The following is a 25,357-nucleotide window of genomic DNA, read 5'->3' as shown; positions in this document are numbered from 1 at the left end:
AAATGTGGGAAAGTGTTAGCAATAAATAGCAATAGCAAACAATTTTTAAACAGGGTGGGAAAGTTGGTAGGTGGATTACAATTTACAAATACCACGGGAAAAAGTGATGGTGGGCCATCCCTCCCAGGATTCCATGTGGCAGAGAAAGGGCTGTATTCGTGGAGGGTTTTCTCTGTTGCACGGCATTCTGGGAAGTCAAATCCGCCATTGCTTTCTCCCCACAGTCTTTATTAATTGTATGCGATAGTGCAACCAACTTTCTCACGCAGTTTAAAAATTGCCCACTATTGCTATTTGTTGCTATTTATTTTCTCTCTCTCTCTCTCTCTCTCTCTCTCTCTCTCTCTCTCTCTCTCTCTCTCTCTCTCTCTCTCTCTCTCTCTCTCCCATTGTGACTTTCCCATGACAAAGTTTAAACCTTCATTTTAATCTTTTCTTCTTGCACTCCTTCAAAAACTTGGGTCTTTTCAAACCCACAATGCACTTACCCCTTTAACACTTGCCTGATTGCAACGTCGGCGTCTGCTGTCGCCAGGGATTGTACTAGGGGCCAAGGCCGTCCATCCCTGGCATAAGATGGCATCATCTGACGACGGCATCAAGCTGATTTGCTTTCACACTAGGCACTTTAAAGGCCAATTGGCGGTTAATCCCTGGGATCACTGGCAAGTGTGAAAGAGGCTTATATCACTCACATGGCTTTGCGTTTCATTTCTCTTGTTCAAGAAGCCTTAAATGTTTTAGTTTAAAATACAGATGGCTTCCTTCAGCAGTTCTTATTGAGTACTTAGATACTTTAGATTTTAATAAAGCAATCACTCCATTGTCCTTAAATAATTAAGAACCACTTCAGATCCATTAGCTCTGTCTTTCCAAGACTTATGTGTGACCAACTAACTTACTAAGGATACAGATACAATATTTTAACTCGATAATTTACTTTACAAAGACATTTTTATATATGAGAAATATAATTTAACATTAAATTAAAGATTTGTAATGAAGTATTCTATATGAGCTATTATACACGTCGATGTACACGTTGTCAAATTAATATATACGCAGGGAAATCAATGTACACGTTGTGGAGTCTAGTGTAAGACTGACACCTCTAGGCTTGTATGCTGGGCTTATATACATCACTGCTTCTGTCACATGGACAAGAAGTGACATAATTGGTGATGTCATCAGTCCAGATAAAACCCTCTGTTGCATGCAGGTCAGCTTCCCACATTTTCCACAGCATGTCTGCCATTTTGGGAGCCAGTTTGCTTGCTGGTAAGTGGGTCACCACAGGTTAACGCAAACCTGTTACAAGCGGCAGTGTTTACTTTGTTTGAACTTATTCTCCAGGCTCTGCAGTGTGCCGCGATCTGGTGTTACCCTGGAGAGTGCTCCTGCACTCGTTTTGGAGGAAACTAGGCCTTCTCTTAAACTAGCACTGAGAGAGGGTCAGTTGCCAGGAAGTCATAAGCGATGAAATAAACAATCCTTCCACAAATAACACCCAAGGTTTAAAGTGCCTTTCCTCACTCAAATCCTGTTGATGCGAAAAGGTGCAGGAATTGGGGTCTGAGTGAGTAGAATGTACACAAGAGATAGGCTATCCGTACCATCGAGAAGGACTGAAAACATAAGTGACTGTCTATGAGATCCAAAGGAATTTAAACTCAGTGACAAGAAGTAAACCATGAAAGTCTGCTGCAGACATCGCGGTTGAAGTAAAACCACAACGCTGGAGAAACTCGGCCAGTCAAACTGTCACTTTAGATAGCAAAGATAAAAATATATAATCAATGTTTTGGGCTTGAGCCCTTCTCAGGGACATTGGGTTCAGAAGTCACTGAAAGCAGACTGAGACAAATGCACCACAGTATAGCCAGAGGAGTAGCTCCACTGGGCTCGTCAAAGGCCAGCAAAGGGACAAGTGAAGGCAGAGAGGCAGGAAAAGGATGAGAACACTCGAGAGGTCGGGCAGCATCTGTGGAAGGAGAAACAGGGGTTCAGGTTCTGTCAGTTATTGCTGCTGATCCCCTTTGTCTCCGGTCAAGACCTGGCCATGTTTTCAAATGTGTGCCTTCTGCCTGATAGGAGGGGGGGTGGGGTGAGGGGGTGGGAGAGGAGGAAAAGAGTGTGACCCGGGTGGGTGGGTCCTTTCGTACATTGTTTGCCTTCCTGAGACAGCAGAGGTGTGGACAGAGTTGATGCAGGGGGAGAGTGGTTTGCTCGATGACCTGAGCAGCATTCACAACTCTGCAGCTTCTCGTGATCTTGGGCAGAGCAGATCCTGATGCATCTGGACAAGATACTTCCTATAGTGCATCTGTAGAAGTTGATTAAGAATCATCGGGGACATGCTGAATTTCTGTGGAAATAGAGGCGTTGGCACATTTTCTTGGCCTCGGTTGGATCAGGTCAGGCTATTTACTCCTAAAAACATAAAGCCCTCCACCATCTCAGATTTGCATGGCCCAGCATGCTGCAACCATTCTGATCCCCACCTTGTACCAGCCACCACATCCTAGAGAGGTGTTAATGAGACTCTATGGGGCGCTGGTGAAACCCCATTTGGAGTACTGTGTGCAGTTTTAGGCCCCCCATCTTAGAAAGGATGTGATGTTGTTGGAGAGGGTGCAGAAGAGATTAACTAGGAGGATTCCTGGAATGCAGGGACTGGTGTACAGGGAGTGTTTGGCAGCTCTTGGGTTGTATTCATTGGAGTATAAGAGAATGAGACATTTCGAATATTGAAAGGTTTTGACGGAGAGAATGTGGATAAGATGTTTCCCTTGATGGGTGAATCGAGGACAATGGGTCATAGTCTTAAAATTAGAAGTTGTCCAATTAAAAGAGAGATTAGGAAGAACTTCTTTAGTCAGAGGGTCGTGGATATATGGAACACAAAGCAGTGGAGGCCAGATCACTGGGAATATTTAAACAGGAATAATATCTCATTAATAAGGGTATCAAGAGATATGGGGAAAAGGCTGGAAATTGCTTAGTGCAGAGTCACAGAACAGACTCGTTGGACCTAGTGGCTTGCTTCTGTTTCGATATCTTGTGATCTTGTGGTTTCCACTTCAGCACTATTAATACAGGCAGGGGTATGTGTTCCAGCCCACTTCCTGGTCAATGAGCAGAACCTGGAGAAAGATAATTGGTGAACATGCTAGCTCAGAGATCCTACTGGTAAGAGAGGTAAAAAAAATGTCATTTTAAGTAAGCGGCCAGCTTGCTGGGGGATCCTTCACACTCCAATCTCTGTCTGTGGTCCAATATGATCTGTGGAACTGCACTCCAGCTTGTGAAAGGGCGCCTTGCGGCCTTCTCGACTCAGGTTTCAGTTCGCCAGCTGCAGGTAATTCTCGCTTCTGTACCTCATCCCACTGGGATGCTGGCTCCATTTCCCCTCTCTCTATTAGTAGAGCCTGGCCTCCCACAGCCCCGTAATTAGCATCACACGATGCAGGGAAAATAGGTGAGTAACAGGGAGAGACAAGACACAAGGTGGAAACCTACAGATTTTAAAAGGAACTTGAAATTTTAAATTTAGAGTAACAGCATAGTAACCCGGCCTTCTGGCCAAATACACAAATTGACCTACAAACCCTGTATATATTTGGAGGGTGGGAGGAAACCAATATAGACATGGGGAGAATGTACAAGCTCCTTACAGACAGATTCGAATCCATGTTACTGGGACTGTTGCAGCGTTGTTCTGACCACTATATAATCTTGCTGCAAACTCTCCATCAAAAACAAAAGAGATGTTGTCGAGTTTAAAAGTGCCCGGGGGGAACCACACTCCACTGACCATTGATGGCTCCATTGAGGTCGTCAAGGGTATCAAGTTCCTTGGAGCACACGGCGGAGAACCTCACCTGATCCCTTAACACCAGCTCCATAGCCAAGAAAGCCCAGCGGCACCTCTACTTCCTGCGAAGGCTGAGGAAAGTCCATCTTCCACCCTCCACCTACATCCTATAGAGGGTGTATCAAGAGCATCCTGTGAAACTGCATCACCACCTGGCTTGGAAGCTGCACCACCTCAGACCGCAAGACCCTGCAGTGGATAGTGGAGTCAGCAGAAAAGATAATTGGGGGGGCTCTCTCCCTACCACCAAAGGACGTCGACAACACTCCATGCAGGCAGAAGGCAATAAACATTGTGAAGGACCTCACACAGTCCTCAAGTAAACTTTTCTCCCTTCTGCCATCTGGTAGGAGGTACCGCAGCACTTGGGCCCTCATGAAGTCCTGAACTCCCAGAACATTTGGGGACTGGGTACCATGGACTGTTACTGTATAAGTCTTAATATGTGTTGAACTTCTGCTCTACCCTGTACTTATGTAAATCTGCTCTGTGGTCCTGGAGAAACATCATCTCGTCTTTACAGTGTGAGCATGGTCTGAACGATAAATAAAGGTGTCTTGACTTCCACTGTGATATTGATGTGGTTATCCAGCTCCTATTGAACAGAGTAACTCACTGACATTGGAATATATGTTACTTTTTTTATAGTTAGATGAAAAATATGAAGTGGCTATGGTGGGACAGGTCATCATTTGTTGCTTTTGTTTCTGTTGGGAAAGATTGAAGGAGATCATTGAGGACATGATCTGGAATGATTCTTTAACAGGGAGGTTGCACTGAGACACTCTGCAATGTGATGTAAGGAGATTCTGGGAGGTGCCGAGCTTATGAGAACTGATCGATGGCCTGAACGGAGCAAATTCCTGCAGATGCCATACGTCTGAAACAAAAGAGAAAGGGAAAATGCTGGAAGCACGCAGGAGATCAGGCAGCATCTGTGAGGAAAGGTCAGGACTTTTATCGGAACTGCGAGCAAGAATGCACTAAGTTAGCTGTGAGATAGGATAGAGAGCAGAATTGTCAAGGTAACTATCACTTTGAAACTGAGTTAGAGACAGAAGAGAAAAAAAGTAGCAAATTGTAAGGGAAAGGCCCAAGAGCACAAGATGCAGGAGCAGAAAGTGACCATTCGGCCCGTTGAGTCTGATGTATTTTTTTCTTAACCCCCATTCTTCTGCTTTCTCCCCATAACCTTTACTAATCAAGAGCCCATCAACCTTTGCTTTAAATATACTGAATGACATGGCCTCCACAGCTGTTCGTGGTAATGAATTCCGCTCTCTGGCTGAAGATCTGTAGAAAGAGAAAGTAAAAGAGGCAGTAACCTGAAAATTCAGTTTTAAGCCCCAGGGCTGCAATGTGCCCTGACGGGCGATGAGGTGTGCTTTCTCAAGTTCACATTGGGGTTCCCTGGAACAAGAAGTGAGGGGGGGGGGGGAAATTAAAGTGACAGGTAACCAGAGCATCAGACTGAACTCAGTGCTCTGCAAAGCAATCACCCAATCTGTGTTTGGTGTCTCCAAAGCAGAGAAGAGCACATCCCGAATGCTGAGTGCAGTAGAATGGATTTGAAGATCGCTGCCTCACATGGACGGTCTCTTGGTGGGAAAGGAGACAGCAAAAGGACAAGAATTGCATCACCTGCGGTTAGCAAGAGGAGGGGTTAGTAGAGTCAGAGGAGGGAAGTAGGGTGCTGTGGAGGGAGAGGGCCCTTCTGAATGTCAACAGGGAATGACTGGGAGTGGAATCCTTTTGAAGGTGTTGCAAATGATGGAGAACAATTGGTTGGAGGACAAAGGAAAGGGGAATCCCAGGCCTGGGAGGTGATGGGTTGGATGAACAAGCACAGAAATGACCCAGTGGGCAGCCCTTCATCTCTGGCAAAGGAGAAGCCAGGGTGAAGGATAAAGGAAGAGTGGTAGATCGTCGGAGAATGGAACCAGGGTGGGAGGGAGTACAGTTGAGATAGCTGAGGGCTGATAATGGATGTCTAGATTGAGTAAAGAATTAAATAAAAGTTTCATTGTTAATAGTCTTGTTATAATCCCACGGCTCAGAACAGAGGTTTCAGTCATTAAACGGCTTGAAGTTCAGACAACCAATTCAGCTTTCCAATCCGCATCAGGTGCAGAACATAAGACAGATTTGTTTTGATATCTTATTAAAATGTATCACAGGATAACAAAGCAGCAACAAAGCTATTGAATTCAGCAGCCTTGTCGAGCACCAAATGATACAGTTAATTACCCTAGCTGGAGCTTGTCTTGTGGTGGCGATATCGTAAATGCCAGGGAAAGATTTCTGTGGACTTCGAGGTGAACTAACGATGAGTTGCTACTCCACTTTGCATCTCATCCCAGTTTTGTTGTCAGAGTACATTCCTAACATCACATGCTACCCTGAGATTCCTGCAGGCACGGCAGTATGACCACGAATTGGCAGTGCAAAAAATAAACTATATACAGCGTGAACACGTAAACAAATAAATGAACTGCAAACAAATAACAAATGTAAACAAACTGACTGTGCAATACAGAGGGAATAAAAAGAAAACCAATAAAGTGCACAAGTAAGAGTCCTTGAATGAGTCCCTGATTGAGTTTGTCATTGAGGAGCCTGATGGTGGAGGGGTGACAGCTGTTCCTGAACCTGGTGGGGGTGAGTCTTGAGGCACCAGTGAGAACAGAGCATGTGCTGGGTGGTGAGGGTCTTATGAGGCAAAGTTCGCAGAGCTGGGACTTTTCTCTTTGGAGCGTAGAAGGATGAGAGGAGACTTAATGAAGGTCTACACGATTATGAGAGGCATAGATAGGATGGACATGCTAGCACCTGTTTCCTAAGGCAGGATCAGCCAACACCAGAGGACATATGTACAAAGTGAAGAGGGAAGTTTAGGAGAGACATCAGGGGTAAGTTTTTTACACAGAGAGTTGTGGGTGCCTGGAATGCCTTGCCAGGGATGGTGGTGGAGGTTGAAACATTGGGGGATTTTAAGAGATTCTAAGACAGACACAATTTAGAGGGTTATGAATGGGGTAGGGAGGATTTAGTATTTATTATAAGGAATATATAGGTCAGATTGAAAAGAGGGTTGGTACGAGAACGCAGCCTTGCTTCACGCCATTGTTAATGGAGAAGGGTTCAGAGAGCTCATTGCTGTATCTGACCCGACCTTGTTGGTTTTCGTGCAGTTAGATAACCATGTTGAGGAACTTTGGGGGGCATCCGAGGCACTCTAGTATTTGCCAAAGCCCTTTCCTGCTTTCAGTGTCGAAGGCTTTGGTGAGGTCAACAAAGGTGATGTAGAGTCCTTTGTTTTGTTCTCTGTACTTTTCTTGGAGCTGTCTGAGGGCAAAGACCATGTCAGTAGTTCCTCCGTTTGCGCAAGAGCTGCACTGTGATTCTGGGAGAACATTTTCGGCGACACTAGGTATTATTCTATTTAGGAGAATTCTAGCGAAGATTTTGCTTGCAATGGACAGCAGCGTGATTCCCCTGTAGTTTGAGCAGTCTGATTTCTCGCCTTTGTTTTTGTACAGGGTGATGATGATGGCATCACGAAGGTTCTGAGGCAGCTTTCCTTGGTCCCAGTAGAGCTTGAAAAACTCATGCAGTTTGGCATGCAGAGTTTTGCCGCCAGCCTTCCAGACCTCTGGGGGGATTCCATCCTACCTGCTGCTTTGCCACTTTTCAATTGTTCAATTGCCTTATATGTCTCTTCCCGGGTGAGGACCTCATCCAGCTCTAGCCTTAAGGGCTGTTGAGGGAGCTGGACCAGGGCAGATTCTTGGACTGAGCGGTTGGCACTGAAAAGAGATTGGAAGTGTTCTGACCATCGGTTGAGGATGGAGATCTTGTCGCTGAGGAGGACTTTGCCGTCTGAGCTGCGCAGCGGGCTTTGGACTTGGGGTGAAGGGCCATTCACATCCTTTAGAGCATCGTAAAAACCCCTGAAGTCGCCAATGTCCGCACTGAGCTGGGTTCGTTTGGCGAGGCTAGTCCACCATTCAGTTTGGATCTCCCGGAGTTTGCGCTGAAGATGGCTGCATGATGCTGAATCAAGCCATGAAAGACCTCAACAATGAAGATGCTGTTTACATCCGGTACTGCACGGATGGCAGTCTCTTCAATCTGAGGCGCCTGCAAGCTCACACCAAGACACAAGAGAAACTTGTCCGTGAACTACTCTTTGCAGACGATGCCGCTTTAGTTGCCCATTCAGAGCCAGCTCTTCAGCGCTTGACGTCCTGTTTTGCAGAAACTGCCAAAATGTTTGGCCTGGAAGTCAGCCTGAAGAAAACTAAGGTCCTCCATCAGCCAGCTCCCCACCATGACTACCAGCCCCCCCCACATCTCCATCGGGTGCACAAAACTCAAAACGGTCAACCAGTTTACCTATCTCAGCTGCACCATTTCATCGGATGCAAGGATTGACAACGAGATAGACAACAGACTCGCCAAGGCAAATAGTGCCTTTGGAAGTCTACACAAAAGAGTCTGGAAAAACAACCAACTGAAAAACCTCACAAAGATTAGCATATACAGAGCCGTTGTCATACCCACACTCCTATTCGGCTCCGAATCATGGGTCCTTTACCGGCATCACCTACGGCTTCTAGAACGCTTCCACCAGCGTTGTCTCCGCTCCATCCTCAACATTCATTGGAGCGACTTCATATCCAACATCAAAGTACTCGAGATGGCAGAGGCCGACAGCATTGAATCCACGCTACTGAAGATCAAACTGCGCTGGGTAGGTCATGACACCAGAATGGAGGACCATCGCCTTCCCAAGATCGTGCTATATGGCGAGCTCTCCACTGGCCACCGAGACAGAGGTGCACCAAAGAAGAGGTACAAGCACTGCCTAAAGAAAACTCTTGGTGCCTGCCACATTGACCATCGCCAGTGGGGTGATATCGCCTCAAACCGTGCATCTTGGTGCCTCACAGTTCGGCGGGCAGCAACCACCTTTGAAGAAGACCGCAGAGCCCACCTCACTGTCAAAAGGCAAAGGAGGAAAAACCCAACACCCAACCCCAACCAACCAATTTTCCCTTGCAACCGCTGCAACCGTGTCTGCCTGTCCCGCATCGGACTTGTCAGCCACAAACGAGCCTGCAGCTGATGTGGACATTACCCCTCCATAAATCTTCGTCCGCAAAGTCAAGCCAAAGAAAGAAAGATATAGGTCAGAACAACATTGAGGGCTGAAGGGCCTGTACTGTGCTGTCATGTTCTATGATCCTGGCCTTATCAAACTGTAGCTGCCAGCTGCCATGAGGGTACCTACAAACTACTGCTGGAAATATGCTGCCTGGCTTCTGTGCTCTCATGACTGGGCTGGGAAAGATTGCCATAGGCTCAGTCAGGATCCCTACCATTGATCATGGACTTGGTGACGCTCTTACCTCATGTGTGAGAAGGTGAGAGAGGCAAGAGATTGGGGGTTTCCTCCAACTCTCACCCCCAGATCGAGGGATGCAGGGTCTGGGAAGGAGTGTAGGGTGTGATGAGAGGCCAGGGATGTCTCAGGCACTGATTACATGGTGGGAGGTGTGCAGGAGGGCTGAGATATTGGGATCTTCTTTTGTATTCTTCCCGTGGTGTTGGAAGAGAGGGATCGGGGATGTCTGGCATGTGTGGAGAACGGGTGAATGTGTAGATAGTAGAGATGAGGAACAGGACAGATCAGATAATAAGAGCTGGGTGGAGGCAAAAGGGTTATGGGGCCAGGACACCACAGCCAGGGTTTGATCATTTGAAGGTCAAAGTGTAGGGGGAAGGGCAGGAGTGAAGACTAAATGACCTGCAGCCTCTCTGGTCAGGCCTGTCAAGTGATGACCTCTTCCTCCTGGGAGTGGGGAACTACGGGAGCCACTGGGACACTGTGGTCCAACTTTCCCTCAACGAGGAACAACGCCATCCTGGGAGGAAGATTGTGTGATACTGACTGCAAATGCCAGAAACGATTAGTGTAGCGGATAGCACACAGCCATTACAGCGCCAGTGATCAGGTTAGAATCCTGCGCAGTCTGTAAGGAGTTTGCATGATCTCGCCATATCTGCGTGGGTTTTCCCTGGGGGCTCCGGTTTCCTCCCAGTACTGGGGAATTATAGGTGAATTGGGCTGTGGGCCGAAAGGTCTGTTACTGTGCTGTATGTCTAATTTTTTTTAAAAACTTTATGTCTGATGCAAAGGTTAAGGGCATAGGGATGAATGTGCTTCACTATAGGAGAAATGACTGATGCTACGCTGAATAAAACAGTGTTTGGTAATTCAACTTCCTGCCAGCTACAGAAATCCTTGCTTTTGTTTCTAACATATAAAAAGGCAATAGGGTGATACTGCTGGAGCTGCCGATGGTGCGGACACAGGAGAGTGGGTAGCACCGTTGCTCCAAAGGGTTCAGCCACCTGGTCCTAATTCCGGCCTGTTAAAGGAGCCAACGGGATTTGCAGGTAAAGTTCTGCAACCTCAGAGGTCTGCGTCCAAGAAGGAGGCGTTTGTGCTTGGCAGTAGCCTCGAGCAGTTGCAGACTCCAGGACAAAGCAGTACCAGAAACAAAAGGAAGCCCCCACCCCCACTCTCCTTTGAGAAAGAAAAGCAGGGTTGATGGCCCTACAGGACTGTAATGGGCTTGGCGGCTGAAGGAACCCCACGCAGGCTGCGTCTGCAGGCGACCAGTGGTCGGTGATACCCGCACTGGCTGCTGGGAGAGCCAGAGCCGGGGATTCACCAGGGTGTTGAGGACAAGAAGGGCTCCCTGACTGCCCGGGCATTGAAGGCTTCCTGATTGCATTGAATCCAGGGCTCGGGTTGCCGACGGATCGAACAGAAGTCAGTGTGGCTGCAGAGGCTGCAGGAGCCCTGCTTGATGACTCTAAAGGGACTCGTTTTTGCTGTCTATGTCTCCGACAGTAAGGGGCACTGGGCAAATCTGATGCTGACTCTTTCAACAGGCAAAAGGCAGTTTTGTGTAATATTACATGACAATAAAAGAATGGAATCTTTGCAAAAATCCTCAGGCCTTTTTTCAACAGACTTTAAGTTGGGGTTTATCTTTTCCACCCTCAAACTGGCTGTTTCCCAATATTCTGCTTGGATTTTGCAACAGGCTTCTTCGGGGTTTCAGAGGGCAGTCCTTCTTTATTGCTCACATATACTTCACCCAATCCCGACATCTAAAGAGTTTTGTTCACCTTATCTCTAGGCATCTGTGTGCTTCATGGGAAGGGATTCTGTGCCTGACCTTGAAGAATGCAACAGGCTGATTTAATCTGGAGTGACGTACAACTGCTTTTGGTTTCATTGCTCTATTGACATAGAATATGGACTCGAAGGTAGGTTTCAGTTGATGACTGGATCTGACAGCCAGCAATTTTAATAATAAGGAAGCTTTGCTGTCATTTTCAATGACTCAGTGGTGACAAAAAGGCAATGGGATAGAGCAGGAATAAACATCAGGCAGGGGTGTGAGTCATGGGGAACCATGGGGTTCAGTGCTTGGGCCCTTGATTCACCAGCTCCATCAGCAATTTGAATGAGGCAACAAAATGCCAACTGCTGGAGGAGCTCACAGAGTTGTGAGGGGGGTGGGGGGGGGGGCACCTGTGGACAGAAGGAGACAATCGATGTTTCAGGCAGTCCCATGCAGGGTTTCCACCTGAACCATCAACTTTGCCCCTACAGGCCCTGCTCGACACATGCGAGTTCCTCCAACCATTTTAATTGCTCCAGATTCCAAGTCTCTTGTGATACCGAATGTAACATTCCCAGGATTTCCATCAGCACTGTCAAGAGTGGGATTGTGGATTGTGAGCAGGATTCAAGGCTTCCAGTCGATTGAGATGGGTTTGATCAAGTGGGCATGAACATGATAACAGGATGTGGTGATTGTCGATGGGCAGCTGGCCTGTCTCCCATTGGTGACTTGCTCCCTGGTAACTCCTCCCCTTGGAATAAAGGTCCGCCTCCCTCTCCCTCTCTCTCTCCTCAGTCGAGCACTTGGAATTGGGCCGGCTACGTCAAAAGGGTAATAAAGCCTATCATTCCTCACTCTACGATTTTGGAGCCACTGATCGAGTGTATCACAGGGATACATGAAGTTGGTCACTGAGGAAGGGAAATCAGAAAGACAGTCTTGATAAGGAGTTTCAGCTTGAAACATAAACTATTCCTTTGCTTCCACTGTCGCTGCTCTACCTGCTGAGTTCCTCCAGCCGATAGGGGCGGCACGGTTGGCAGAGCGTTTAGCACAATGCTGTTACAGTGCCAGCGACTGGGACTGAGGATCGAATCCTGTGCTCTCTGTACGTTCTCCCTGTGTCGACGTGGATTTTCCCCTGTGGGCTCCGGTTTCCTCCCACCCTTCAAAACATACCGGGAGTTGAAGGTCAATTGGATGTAATTGGCCAGTCACGAGCTCGTGGGCCAAAAGGGCCTGGTACCGTGAAGAATGTGATAAGATAAGGTAGAATGAAATGTAAAAAATTAACAATACAGGCCCTTTCAACCAATGAAACCCACGCAACCCAAATGCACACAAATAGCCAAACAACCTCATACATTATTGGAGGGTAGAAGGAAACGAGAGCAGGGGGAGAATGTACAATTCCTGACGCAGGGCTCAAGCCTAGAACGTTGGTTGCTTTTCATAGATGCTGTGTGACCTGCTGAGTTTCCCCTGCACTTTAGTGTACTGCAATTGCTTCTTCCCCCCCCCCACCCCCCCCCCCCCCCCCCGCCAGGATGAGGGAGCATGCATGACACTCACGAATGCATCAAAGGGCAGAACTATATCCAGGGGATGCAGACCCAAACTCTTCGCACACTCAGGCTCGGCGTCAATTTAGGATGAATGACCCAACCCAATGCTTTCAATTTTTTTTTTAAACTTTATTTAAGATTTTATAACATAAATAACATATAGGATTACATTAAAAAAAATTAAGAATAAAATAATAAAATTACAATACAGATTCAGTAATCTAAATAAACTATACCCTCCCCAATAATTATTACACACTAATAACCCAACTCAAATTAGTCCAACCCCCCCTTTCCCCCCAAAATAAAGAGTGCAGAATTAATAAAGTTAATAATATATGTGAGAAAAAAAAACCCCACTTACAAAAAAAAAACAAAAACATAACCGATTAAAATACTAACAAAAAGAAAAGTAATTAATACTAAGATATCAGACTTAAAAAAACATATTTAAATCAAACTTAAATGCATATATTTAACAAACGGAGTTAAGATTAAACATATATTTAACTCAAACTTAATATAAAAAATTAATAAAGTTAGTAACATTATCTATTAAAAATTCTTAAACAATAATCAATTCTTAAAAAAAATTGTAGCATGAAAAAAAATGAAAAAAAAACTTTCTCTATAGAGATAAACCTTCATCAAATATCAACTAACTTCACATCTATCATCATATTAGTCACATAAACCAACATCTTAAAACAAAATTCAAACCTCATTAAGCATTGTACAATTCAATTTTAGTACTCTTCCAATGCTTTCAATTTTGTTGACAGGTTGGAAAAAGAAAGGATGCAAAATTTGTGAGAACTAAGGACAACATAAAAGGAAGAAGTAAATCAAAATACTTTAGATTCAAAACTTACCGAGGTGGTGTAAATTGGACTCATGGGCCAAAAGGGCCTGTTACCGCGCTGCTCCTCTCTCCACAGATCCTGCCTCACAGGGAGTCCACGAACGCTGGAAGAGCACACAAAGTGCAGGAAGAACTCAGTGAGCCTGGCATCATCTGTGGAAGGCAACGGGCAGTGGATGTTTCAGGCCAAACCCCCTTCATCAGGAATGCGCAGAGGAGAGCTAAGCCCCAAAGCGGTGACTTCCAATGGGTGTCCACAGATGCAGCTGGGTTTGCTGTGTTTCTCCAGCACATTGTGTACCGCTCCAGTATGTTCCGTATTTCTTTAATATTTCCAGCATCTGGGTTTTTGTTTTAAGTTTTTGGATAAAGTGAGCAAATTGTGGGATAAATATATTAACCAGGGCTCCTTCTTCAAACTAATGCTGTGAGATTCACTTCCACTAGTCTCTCAAGGATGGGTGCAGCAGCAAAGAATTCGGAACATGGTCAGGGTGGCAGTGAAGGCCATTAGCCAATGCTCTCCATTTTCCCGGGACCTCTTCATCAGGAATGTGTTAATAGAATGCTGCAAATTTTAGGCATCTACTGCTTCCAGGACCCAGATTACAGTCACTTTGATGTGACTTCAAGACCCTGGAAGGATGGTAGAAGATGCTCCGGGAATTCCAGGAGAAGGAGAACGTAACTCCACTCTCACCATTCAATGCACAGCCACTCTTCACCCATCCAAAACAGAGGGGTGAACGTGGTGAACCCACACATGCAAGTCATGGATGTGCTCATGTTCCAAGGCCGTTATGTCATGCGGACAGGGAGCTGAGTGGACGTTAAATACGCATGGAATCTGGATCAGCCAATGCCAAGTAAGGGTGAAGCTGAGAGAGGACAAAAAATGGGCCATCATCCACCCCCCCACCCACCACACTCCCCAGAGTTCCTCATTGGAGGGGGCCTTGGGTATTTGGTCAATGCTGGACATCCCAGGGTGCGCAGGAACTGCATCAAACGTGTGTATGTGGTGGCCCAATGCAGTGAAGTTATCTGGGAAAAGTACAAGCAGGAAGGCCATCAGACCATGGACCATGGAGAGAACAATGCAGCTTGTGTGGGAAAGCAGACCACCTCCACAGAGCCTGCCCAAAACTGGTAGCCCCGTATAAACAGGGAGCAAGAGGGCAAACATCCAACAGCACTACCCCCAAGGAGGTCGAGCTCAAATCCGACCGAGACCGAGAAAATGGGGAGGGAGGAGTCCCCAAGCATGTCGACCTCCAACTCTCAAAGCCCAGCCATGAGGCTGAAAGCCCCTCCCCAGGAGGCAGAGTCGATGGAGGAGGGAGGTGTGGTGGAAAAAAATAGCAGACAGTGAAGAAAAGATAAAAGGAAAAGAAAAAGAAAAGCCGCATGGAACAAAACCAGCAACTGACACTGCAAGCAGCAGGAAATAAAGGCTTAAGACACAATCAGAAGCCCGCAACCCCTCGTCGTCCGTGGATGAAGCAGTGCAGAGGCTGACTCCCAACTCCCTAGCTCCGGGAGACCAGGAACAGTTCAGAAGTGGTCGCCCTCCAGCACTGGGAGAATACAAGCCAGCCTTGAGTTGGAGAAGCAGGAGGACGCTTGGATCTAGGCATGAGGGCTCAGGTTGATTGACGCTGGACTGTAAGGTCTGTGAACTGGAGACTTCAATAAACAACCCTCAATGTGCACAGTGTCAAACGCACGACATGAGGTGCCTGGCATAAGAGGAGTGACATTGCTAGGCAGTGGAGGCACTCAGGTCAAGGCCACCCTGTACATGGACATCGCCGTCTTCTGTTCGGATACATGATCAGTCTGGAGACTGACCAGCATATGTGGCATTTTGAGTCTGCATCAGGCGCCAGAAGAGCGAAGCAATGCTCTTCGGTAACTGGCCTGACCAGTCCACCATCCCCTTCATAGTCAGATCTGACTACCTGAAGGTGCTGGGGATCTGGTTTGGAAGGGCTGAGGCGGGCAACAAGAACTGGTCAGAGTGGATTGCAAAGGTCCACCAAAAATAGGGTCTGTCAGCATGGAGCTATCTCTTAATATAGGGGAAGAAACTGGTCATCAGGTGAGAGGTGCTCTCTAAACTGCTGTACCTGGCACAGATGTGGTTCATCCCCCGCACCTCCACCATGGCAGTTACCAGAGCAGTTTTCCATTTTAAATGTGGGTCCAAAGCGGATAGGGTCCGAAGGGGCGCCGTGTACGCTTCACCAGACAATGGGAGCAAGTGCATACCCAACGTGGCCCTCATCCTGATGACAATCTTCATGTGTGGCTGCGTCAGGCTGTGCATGGAACTGAAGTATGAGGGCACCAAGTGCCGCTTCATGCTGTGGATCTACCTGTCCCAGGTGTTGCGAAGGATGGGCTTGACCTGTTGCCGCGCAGTGTTCCAGTCAGCTGGACTTTGCCACACCATCTATCCTTTGTGGAAAAGTTTTACAGAACCACCCCTTCGACCACAAGGCCATCAGGCAGTGGTCAGCATAGAATGTCCTGCAGACACTGAGAAGAAGACTTGATGGATCCGGTGGGATGGTTCCCTAAACAGACCGTCCAGGTCACCATGGCTCACAAACAAGCACCAGGATTTGACCCTGTGGCCAGGAGAGGAACCCTCCCAGTCAGATCCTTCCTGTACGACTGGAACATCACCCACAACGCACGTTGTCCCCGAGATGACTGCAGCGGAGTGGAAACAGTTGCCCACCTCTGCAGAATGATGCAAGGGACCTTGTCATGGTTAATCCCCAGCAGCAGCGTGGCAGAGGACTCCAATTTATGACCTGTTCCCGGGGAAGCGCATGGAGTCCATCATCCATGGCTGCTGGGCTGCCCAAAACCTGCTGGACTTCCAACACACTGAGATGTTGGTCTGAGAATGCTGCCGACTAGCACATTCCAGGCTGCAGGGTTATGCACTGAACGACGCCCTGTGGATGGTGCAGCCAATGCAAGGGCAATGTAGGGAAGGACCACAATGTAGAGCCCTCATGTTATCAGGCACTGAGTGGCAGAGACCGAGGGGAAGTCCCTCTAACAACAGAGGGGAGAGTAATGACAAGGGACAACGGTGGGAAGATGCTCTGAATGTTTTTCCTTTTGTAATAATTTATTATAAATTAAGCCTATTTTTGGTTAAAAATAGTTAGTAGGTTAATTGGCTGCTGAATATTGCTCTCAGGGTGCAGGTGAGCGGTAGATTATGGGAGGAGATATTAGAAACGCAGGGAGAAGAGAATGAGATGAATGTATTGTGGTGATACGACCACTATACTGGCTGCACTCCCACCGGCCTACTGCAGGGGGGCAAGCACTGTACCTGGGAGGCTGGCCCCACCTGCCCATATAAAGACTCGAGCTGGCCCCTTCGGGGACAGTCAGACGCCTGGAGCCAGCAGTATATTGAGACCTGGTGTGTACACATTTAAGCTAATTAAAGCCTGTTGTGCAGTCTGTGGACTTTGCGTCAGAATTATTCGCACAGCAGCGCTCACAATTTAAATAGCTTAAACGTGTACACCCCAATCTTAGTATCTTCGCTGGCTCCACGCGTCTGACTGTGCCCGAAGGGCCCGGCTCGAACGTTTATATGGGCCGGTGATTGACAACGGGTGGTGGGGCCAACCTCCCAGGTTGCCTATCTGCAGATACAGTGCTTGCCCCCCCTGCAGTGGTAGTGTAGTGTAGTGGTTGTATCACCACATGTACGTTTGGTGTAAATGGGCATGTGAAAGTTGGCATGGATTGGCAGACTGAAGGGCCAGTTTGTGCTGCTTGTGTCTATAACGGTGCGTGAAGTCTGCGGGGGTGGTTGAGCATGCTGGGAAACTGAGAGAAACCCAAACCCTGACCGTGAATCTAACCCAAGCACAGACCCTGATCCAAATGTCCACAGGTCTGTGTGTGAGGAGGCAAAGTCTGAATGTTGGTCCTCGAAATGGCACAGTTCGGGGGAAGCCAGGTCAGCCAGACCCAGAGCAGCAAACAAGCGGCTGCAGAAACTCAGCAGGTCAAGCAACATCGGCAGGAGAAAAAGATGGTCAACGTTTTGGCTTGAAACTCTGTCAAAGCCCTTCATCAGTCTCGACTTTTCTTTTACTCCCACTGATCCATTGAGTTTCTCCAGCAGACAGCTTGTTGCTCAAGATTCCCGTGTTTGCAGGCTCCCATGTGTCTGCAGTAAAACCTGGTGGTTCTGGGAGTCATTCTGCACCCTGGTGATGTTAGAGGTTGGTGGGTGTTGAGCATTGCACCACAGATGTCATCATTTTGGGAAGTATTAAAGCTGGAACAAAAGTGCTGGGAAAGAGAAACGTTTGCCTTGAGTCTGAGGCAGAGGTAGGGGAGCAGGATCAGCACTGAGTTCCCAGGGAGTGCAGGGTCAGACGCAGGCGAGAACGGGGAAGTTCTCCGGGGGTCAGCTGAGGGATGGGGAGATGGAGCCCAGGGAGGTTGGGGGAGCATCGCAGAATCGAGCGGGGACATGAAGGAATCACAGCGTCAGGTGTTCCGGAACAAATGGGGATGGAAAGGCTGGAGAAATTAGGATGTGTACCTTGGGGAGGAGTCGGGATGAGAGCAGGGAGTTCTGGTGGTGCGAGTGTCCGTACAGGGCAGAGGTGGGTATTTGAAGGGAAGCACCCAGTGAGACTTGCTTTGGAAGAGATGGTTGTGAAGGGTGCTTCTAAGGTAACAAGAACAGGTTGTGGGGGTACAGAGAGCAATTATTCCAAAGCAACAATGTTTTGAGCAAAATAATTAAACTAATTTTTAAGAACAAAATTTCTTTCATTTTGTCCTTGTGAATAGGAAAGGCCAATCACTCCTGTCTTGCTCAACATGGCAAAACAAAACAAAAAGGCCTTTATTTATCTCCAGTTCACATTCGGGTGAAAGAGCTTTGAGTGGGGGGGGGGGGGAGGTGCGGGGTAGTGGTGGATCAGCCCTTAGGTTGTACACGGGGGCAGGCAGCTGCAAGCCCACCTACATGCACAGATACCAGCGGGCCCTCCCTCTCTCACATCTCTTCAAAGGAGCAGCCCTCAAAAGAAGAGTTATGAACAAGCCAGTTAGCGTGCCAAGCAGGTTAGAGTGCTTGGGGCGCAGGCCAGCCTCTTCTCTGTCCTTCAGATCGCCTTGAAAGCTCCAACCAGACTCCAGGCTTTGAAAGCAGGAACACACATTTCCTCACGCGTCTGCCTAGAGGTTGTGGAAACAGCAGGCTGGATTTATAACAACTCCTCCACATGGTTCTACTGCCAAGTATGTGTACATGTGTCGATATCCCTGTGGGGTATTCCAACAGAGTTGTTTAGAGACTTTAGATAAGACTCTAATCTCCAGCATAATTTTAATTTATTTATTTTGTTCCTATATCTTCCTTCATTTGTTTTATAATATATCGGAGCTGGGAACAAAAAAAACCATGCCACTAAAGGTGAACTGTGGCCTAAATGGTTAATGAGGAGCCCAGTACTCCAATTGGCACAGGAAGACACCGCGTGTAATGGTGACCAATGAGAGAGACTCTAACCACCTTCCCAGAGCTGCTCAACAGCATTTTTCTGGAGGTCACCAATGGATTGAACCTTGGTCTCACTCATTCAGATGAATGACCTTTTGAAGCAGGTGGGGATCTCTGAGAACAGCAGAGAGAGACTGAAGATATCCGCAAAAATTCTAACCAGTGGGTCCACGCTAGTTCAAAAGATGCAGCCAAGGACACCGTCAGGAATGGGCACTTTCTGAGGGTTCCCCTCTGGAGAATGTTGGGAGAATAAATATGGATGCATCCATTTGAGTGTTTGATGGTTGGTGCGGATTCCACAACTTTAAGGGTCTGCTCCTGTGCTGACAGCAGACTAGTCAGCTGCTCCAGGCTCCTGATGGAGATGGTAAAGGTCGCACAGCTGTGCGACGCCTTCAGCAACCTTGCAAGTGGAGCACAGCCGCAGCCCACCTGGTCGAGATCAGACAGCTCAACCCGGTCTCGGAGAGACTGTGAAGGATGTCATGGTCAGAACCATTGATGTTACACCACTGACCATTGCGTCCTTCATGCCTCCTGTCACCTAAAGGTGGCCCAGAAGGCCAGCAGAGGAACATGGAAGCTGAACGTTGATGACCCAGGGAATGGAGAGGAACTAAAGAAGAAGTATGCTGGTTGGAGAATTGTGAAACCTGTAGGAAGTGACCAAGGAGAACATCGAGATGTTCTTTATTTTCAAAAGTGTTCAGAGAGCAAGATAGAGGTGGAGGGAACTAAGCCAACTCCAGACTGACCTGTAGAAACTCCTCTTTCTGTAGAGGGCTCCATGTGAGGGAAGAACTTCATGAGGTGAAGAGCCGGCAACCACAGAGTCCTCCAAGATCATCTTCTGATGCATAGTGGAGCAGGATGAGATGAGCTCTTCTTCCAAAAGGTTCAGAGGGAGCTCTGTGATCCACAGCCTGAAAGAAGAGGACTGCTCAGTCACACCCTCGCAGATGGACATCCAGACAATCAGCAAATCCTTTTATGGTGAACTGTAGGGAACTAAGTCTACAGAAAGTGGTCTCCCAGAACGTCCTGTCTTTAATCATGGGATGTCTTAGAAGATAGCAAGTGGGAATGTCTGGATCAGCCAATGACTCTGGGGGAGCTGATGGATTCCATCTGTTCTTTTGAGTCAAGTAAGACTCCCAGAAGTGATGGCCTACTGGTTGAGTTGTACACAGCTCTGTGGGATTGGGTAAGCCCGGAATTGCTGGAAGTATACAATGCTATGCTCCTGGCAGGAAGCATGTCAGACTCCAAGAGGAAGGGCATCAACGTCATTATCTTCAGAGGGGGTAGAAGGAGGATATCAGGAATTGGAGAACCAAATCATTGCTGAACATTGACTGCAAAATCCTGTCCAAGGCCATCATCAATTGAGTCAAGTCTCCCCTGGGGTGGTGATCCACCCAGACCAAACCTACACAATTCTGGGCAGTAAGATCTCTGACAGCCTCGCGCTGCTCAGGGATACCATCGCCTACATACAGGACAGGGGGATGGACACCTGCCTGGTCAGCTTAGTGTAGGAGAAGGCTTTCGACCAGATATCACACATGTACACGATGGATGTGCTCTCCAAAATGGGCTTTGGGGTGGGGAGGGAATTTGGAATTTGATCCAACTGCTCTGCACAGACATCTGTAGTGCAGTCCGGGAACCAGATAGCTTCCTCATTAAGTCTGGAGTTAGGCACAGCTGCCCACTATTTCCATTCTTGATTTGTGTGTTGTATAGAGTCCTTTGCTGAATCCATCAGGAAAGACAAGGGCATAAGAGGAGAGACATTGTCAGGCAGTGGAGGCACTCAGGTCAAGGCCTCCCTGTACATGGACATCGCCATCTTGTTCAGATACATGATCGGTCTGGAGACTGACCAGCATATGGGGGCATTTTGAGACTGCTTCAGGTGCCAGGGTAAAACAGAAAAGCAAGGCAATGCCTGACCAGTCCACCCTCCCCTTCACAGTCAGATCTGACTACCTGTAGGTGCTGGGGATCTGGTTTGGAAGGGCCGAGGTGTATGACAAAAAATTGATTAGAGCAGACCATAAAAGTACACCAGAAATCGGATCTGTGGGCATGGCACCACCCCCTCACAATGATAAGGAAGAACTTGGTCATCAGGTGCGAGGTGCTCTCAGTACTGTTGTACATGGCACAGGTGTTTTCTATCCCCCGCACCTCTGTCCTAGCAGTCATATGGGGGTCCAAAATGGATAGGGTCCAAAGGATAGCCATGTACGTCGCCAGACAATGGGGGAAAGAACATTCACGATATGGCCCTCATCTTGAAGACCACTGTCATGTATCAGGCTGTATGTGGAACCAAAGTCCAAGGGCACCAAATGCTGAGCTTCTCTCTGTCCCAGGCTTTGCAAAGGATGGTCCTGGCCCCGTTGTCGCGCAATGACCCAGTCAGTTGAACTTTGTCACACCACCTATCCTTCATAGAAATGTTTTTTTCAAATAATCTTTGATCACAAGACCATAAGGCAGTGGTCAGAACAGAACATCTTGCAGGCACTGAGAAACAAGGATACTGAGGGGTGGTTCCCTGAGCAGATCGTCCAAGTCATCTGGTGGAAAGCCTCATCACCAGTGTTCACAAACAAGCACCAGGACTTTCCCTGGCTGGCAGTGAGAGGAGCTCTCCCAGTCAGGTCATTCCTGAACAACCGGAACATCACCCTCCACGCACGCTGTCCATGAGATGACTGCAGTAGAGTGGAGACAGTCACCCACCTCTTTGCAGAATCCAGATTCGCTTTAGGGTGTGTCGAAAAGGATGCAAGGGTCCTTGTCACAGTTCATCCCTAGCAGCAGCGTAACAGAGAACCCTCTGGTTTACCAGCTGTTCCTCGGGCCGCACACAGAGTCAGATATCCAGAACTGCTGGAAGACCATCACATCAGGTAACGATGCCCTTTGCTCTGCCCAAACGTTGTTCCTCCAGCACATGGAGATCTCGGTGAGGGAACGCTGCCGACTGACACATTCCAGGCTGCAGGAGTACGTACTGAGGGATGGTGCAGCCAACGCGAGCATGCTGTGGGGAAGGACCATAGGCTGGGGTCCTTGAGTGGCATTGAGGGGCTGAGACCAAGGGAAAGTCCTTCAAATAACAGAAGGGAGAGTAATGACAAGGTGCCATATTGGGGACAATTAGCGAATGTACATAACAATGTACAATGATATAAATGTGTGGATATGACACTAAGGAGGTAAAATTACTCTCAACGCTTTTTTGTAAATAATTTACTGTGGAAGAAATTAATTTTTGGAAAGAAATCAATCTACGATTGCATGAAATGCAATATTTGATACCGTTCAATTTACAATTTAATTGCAAATAAACCTTGCACTGTGGTTTGAATTGTTTCCTCGGGCAGGCTTCATAATTATGTCTAGTCAGCAATTTAACAGACAATTTATTATAATAATTTAGATTACATTTGAAATTGTTTCCCTGTTTCAAACCTGACAGTGCAGCCTGCGAGTGATTGGCCTGTCAAATCAATGAAGTCAAGTTGCATAGTAACTAACAAACAGCTCAGAGAGATGAAATTTATTTGGCAATCATTACAGCACAGAAACAGGCCCTTTCAGCCCTTCTAGTCTGTGCCAAACAATTTTTCTGCCTAGTCCTAGTGACCCGCACCCAGTCCTTACCTCTCCATCCAAATTTAAATTTGAGGCCGCATTCACCACTTCAGCTGGCAGCTCGTTCCACACCTCCACCACTCTCTGTGTGAAGAAGTTGCCCATCATGTTCCCCCTAAACCTTTCCCCTTTCAACCTTAACCCATGTCCTCTGGTTTGTAGCTCACCTACCCTATATTTATTCTGTCTATCCCCCTCATAATTGTAAATATCTCTATCAAATCCCCCCCCGCCCCATTCTTCTACATTCCAGGCAATAAAATCCTAATCTGTTTAAATTTTTCCTGTGACTCAGTACCTGATGCCCAGACAACATTATCTCAGGCTTCTAAGGAAGTGGAGGTGCTGGTGTTTGCATTGATGTGCGTTGGCCAAGAGAGGTCACTGGAGATATTTACACCGCAGAGAACTTCCAGCTGTCAACTATCTCCACCTCAGAGCCACTGAAGTGGACTGGGGATTGAGCTCTGCCCCTTCTCCAGAGGTCTGTAGCCAGCTCCTTGAAGGAGAGGTTGGTCTCCTGGCACCAAGTTCCTCCACCTGCCCTTCCGTGCCGTTCTTGTTGGAGATCCTCCCCCAACCCCCAAACCCCGCCACCACGGCGCTGGTGTAATCTGTGAATGTGCCGCGAATGCCAACTCGGGCTGCACAATGTGATTTCAAATAATTGACCTGGTGAAGGTGGAACATTGAGTAGAAACACCACCAGTTTTGCGATTCCAAGCTATGTTGCCAGGACTGAGAGAGGATGCTTGAAAATGAGTGCGTCACCCCTCACGTGGGAGAGGCACGGATGGCAGAGGGCTCCTTGTGTCCATCCTATATCAGACCACATGGTCTGTGAGCCCTGAACTTGCTTCAGCAGTTTATAATCGTAGAATATGCTCATCTGAGTTACCAGTTTCATTATGTTCTTTAAAATCATAGCAAGTGATTTGATTGAACATGTTCGGGGACTCAACACCCCACTGAGTAATTGGATGAGGATTTCCTCACCTCCAGACCACAATCAGTGAGGATTGGTAAGAACTTCTCCATAACACCACAGGGCTGTGTTCTTAGCCCCCTACTCTACTTGCTATACTGTGTGGTTCGATACAACACCATCTACAAACTCGCTGATGCTACCACGGTAGTGGGTTGTATAAAAAGAGGTGATGAGTCAACATACAGGAGGGAGATTGAAAACTTGGTCGAGTGGGGCACCAACAACAACCTTGCACTCAATGTCACCAAAACCAAGAAGCTGATTGTTGACTTCAGGAAGGGAAAACCAGAGGTTTACGATCCAGTGATCAGTGGGGAATCAGAGGTGGAGAGGGTGAGCACGTTTAAATTCTTGGGAACCACTATCTCAGAGGACCTTTCCTGGACCCAACACTCCAATGGCATTGCGAAGAAAGCACATCAGGAGTTTGCAGAGGTTTGGTATGACACCAGAAACCCTGGCAAATTTCTACAGATGTACGGTAGAAAGTGTGCTGACCGGCTGCATCACAGTCTGGTATGGGGAAACCAGCACACACACTGTTCTCGCTGCTGCCAGCAGGAAAGAGGTATCGGTCCCACAAGACTCGCACCAGCAGGTTCAGGAACAGCTGCTACCCCTCCACCATCAGACTCCTCAATGACAAACTCAATCAGGGACTCTTTTAAGGACTCATACTTTTTTCTTCTCTCTCTGTATTGCACTATTTGTTTACAGTTCTTTATTTGTTTACATTATTTTTAACTATCAATCATTCTGCCTCACCCGCAGGAAAAAGAATCTCAGGGTGATGTCATGTATGTACTCCGACAATAAATTTGAAATCTGATAGATGATGCCAGGAGATAGTCAAGGAAGGAGAGCCCTTCGAACAGGAGGTCACAGGAGAACATTATACATAGGGTGATGTGAGGGAATCTGTGTGTCACTCCACATTCCCATCTCCATATCAATCTTGTACACTCTTTTTCATGTGAAGTGTAACCATTTTATGTTACAATCCATTCACTGTTACCCCGTGATGTCTCTGCATTCGCCATGCAATTTACAGAGTTGCTGAGAAAACCTCTGTTGGACAATGTGTTGTGATCAAATGCAACCTCAAGTGATAATCATAGAATCATACAGCATGCAAATGAGCCCTTCTTTCCACCATCTCCATGCCGACCAATGGCCACCCATCCTCCAGCCCTTATATAAGATTTAGATTTAGGCATGCAAGACGATAACAGGCCCTTTCGGCCACGAGCACGTGCCACCCAATTACACCCAATTGACCTACAACCCCCAGTGCATCTTGGTGGGAGGAATCCAGAGCATCCGACACAGGGAGAACATACAAACTCCTTACAGACAGCGTGTGATTCGAATCCTGGTCCTGATCACCGGTGCTGTAACAGCATTGCGCAAACCACTACACCAACCACAGCACACAAATACTCATCTAGTCAATGCTTCTGAATAGTGAGGCAGTGACTGAAGAGAGAATTCCTTTCAATCTGAGCTCTGCTCCAAGAGTGGAAAAAACCCTTGGTCCACAAATCGTTCCACCTCAGTTTCTGACATTGAGTCACTCTCGTTGACGATGTTGCCTACAGACAAAAATCTCATGATGTGACGTTCAC

The 25,357-nt window shown here is 47.5% G+C and overlaps 1 protein-coding gene and 1 long non-coding RNA gene across 3 annotated transcripts in view; one reads left to right on the top strand and one right to left on the bottom strand.

Annotated features, from left to right (window-relative positions):
• The first annotated feature begins 1,189 nt into the window (after positions 1-1,189).
• The window catches only part of tmcc3 (transmembrane and coiled-coil domain family 3), a 50,618-nt gene continuing 26,450 nt past the window's right edge, over positions 1,190-25,357 (top strand). Inside the window, exons 1-3 of one of the 2 annotated variants that reach the window (XR_011348042.1) lie at positions 1,190-1,278; positions 11,089-11,218; positions 13,427-13,902. Coding sequence is in view for 1 of the 2 variants with exons in the window: in XM_069908709.1 (XP_069764810.1) it covers positions 11,207-11,218 (12 nt within the window). In the remaining variant the exon portion in view is untranslated. Of the gene's footprint in view, positions 1,279-11,088; positions 11,219-13,426; positions 13,903-25,357 lie in introns of those variants that run through there. The other variant, XM_069908709.1, reaches the window with a different exon arrangement.
• Positions 22,377-25,357, bottom strand: part of LOC138748456 (uncharacterized) — an 8,029-nt gene continuing 5,048 nt past the window's right edge. Inside the window, exon 3 of the long non-coding RNA XR_011348044.1 lies at positions 22,377-25,357. This exon is cut by the window's right edge and continues 242 nt beyond it. This is a non-coding gene — a long non-coding RNA (uncharacterized lncRNA).

This window comes from Narcine bancroftii, chromosome 13, assembly GCF_036971445.1.
Source record: "Narcine bancroftii isolate sNarBan1 chromosome 13, sNarBan1.hap1, whole genome shotgun sequence".
Lineage (NCBI taxonomy): Eukaryota > Metazoa > Chordata > Chondrichthyes > Torpediniformes > Narcinidae > Narcine > Narcine bancroftii.
Note: the sequence above shows the minus strand (reverse complement) of the source record. Positions and strands in the feature narration are given on the sequence as shown.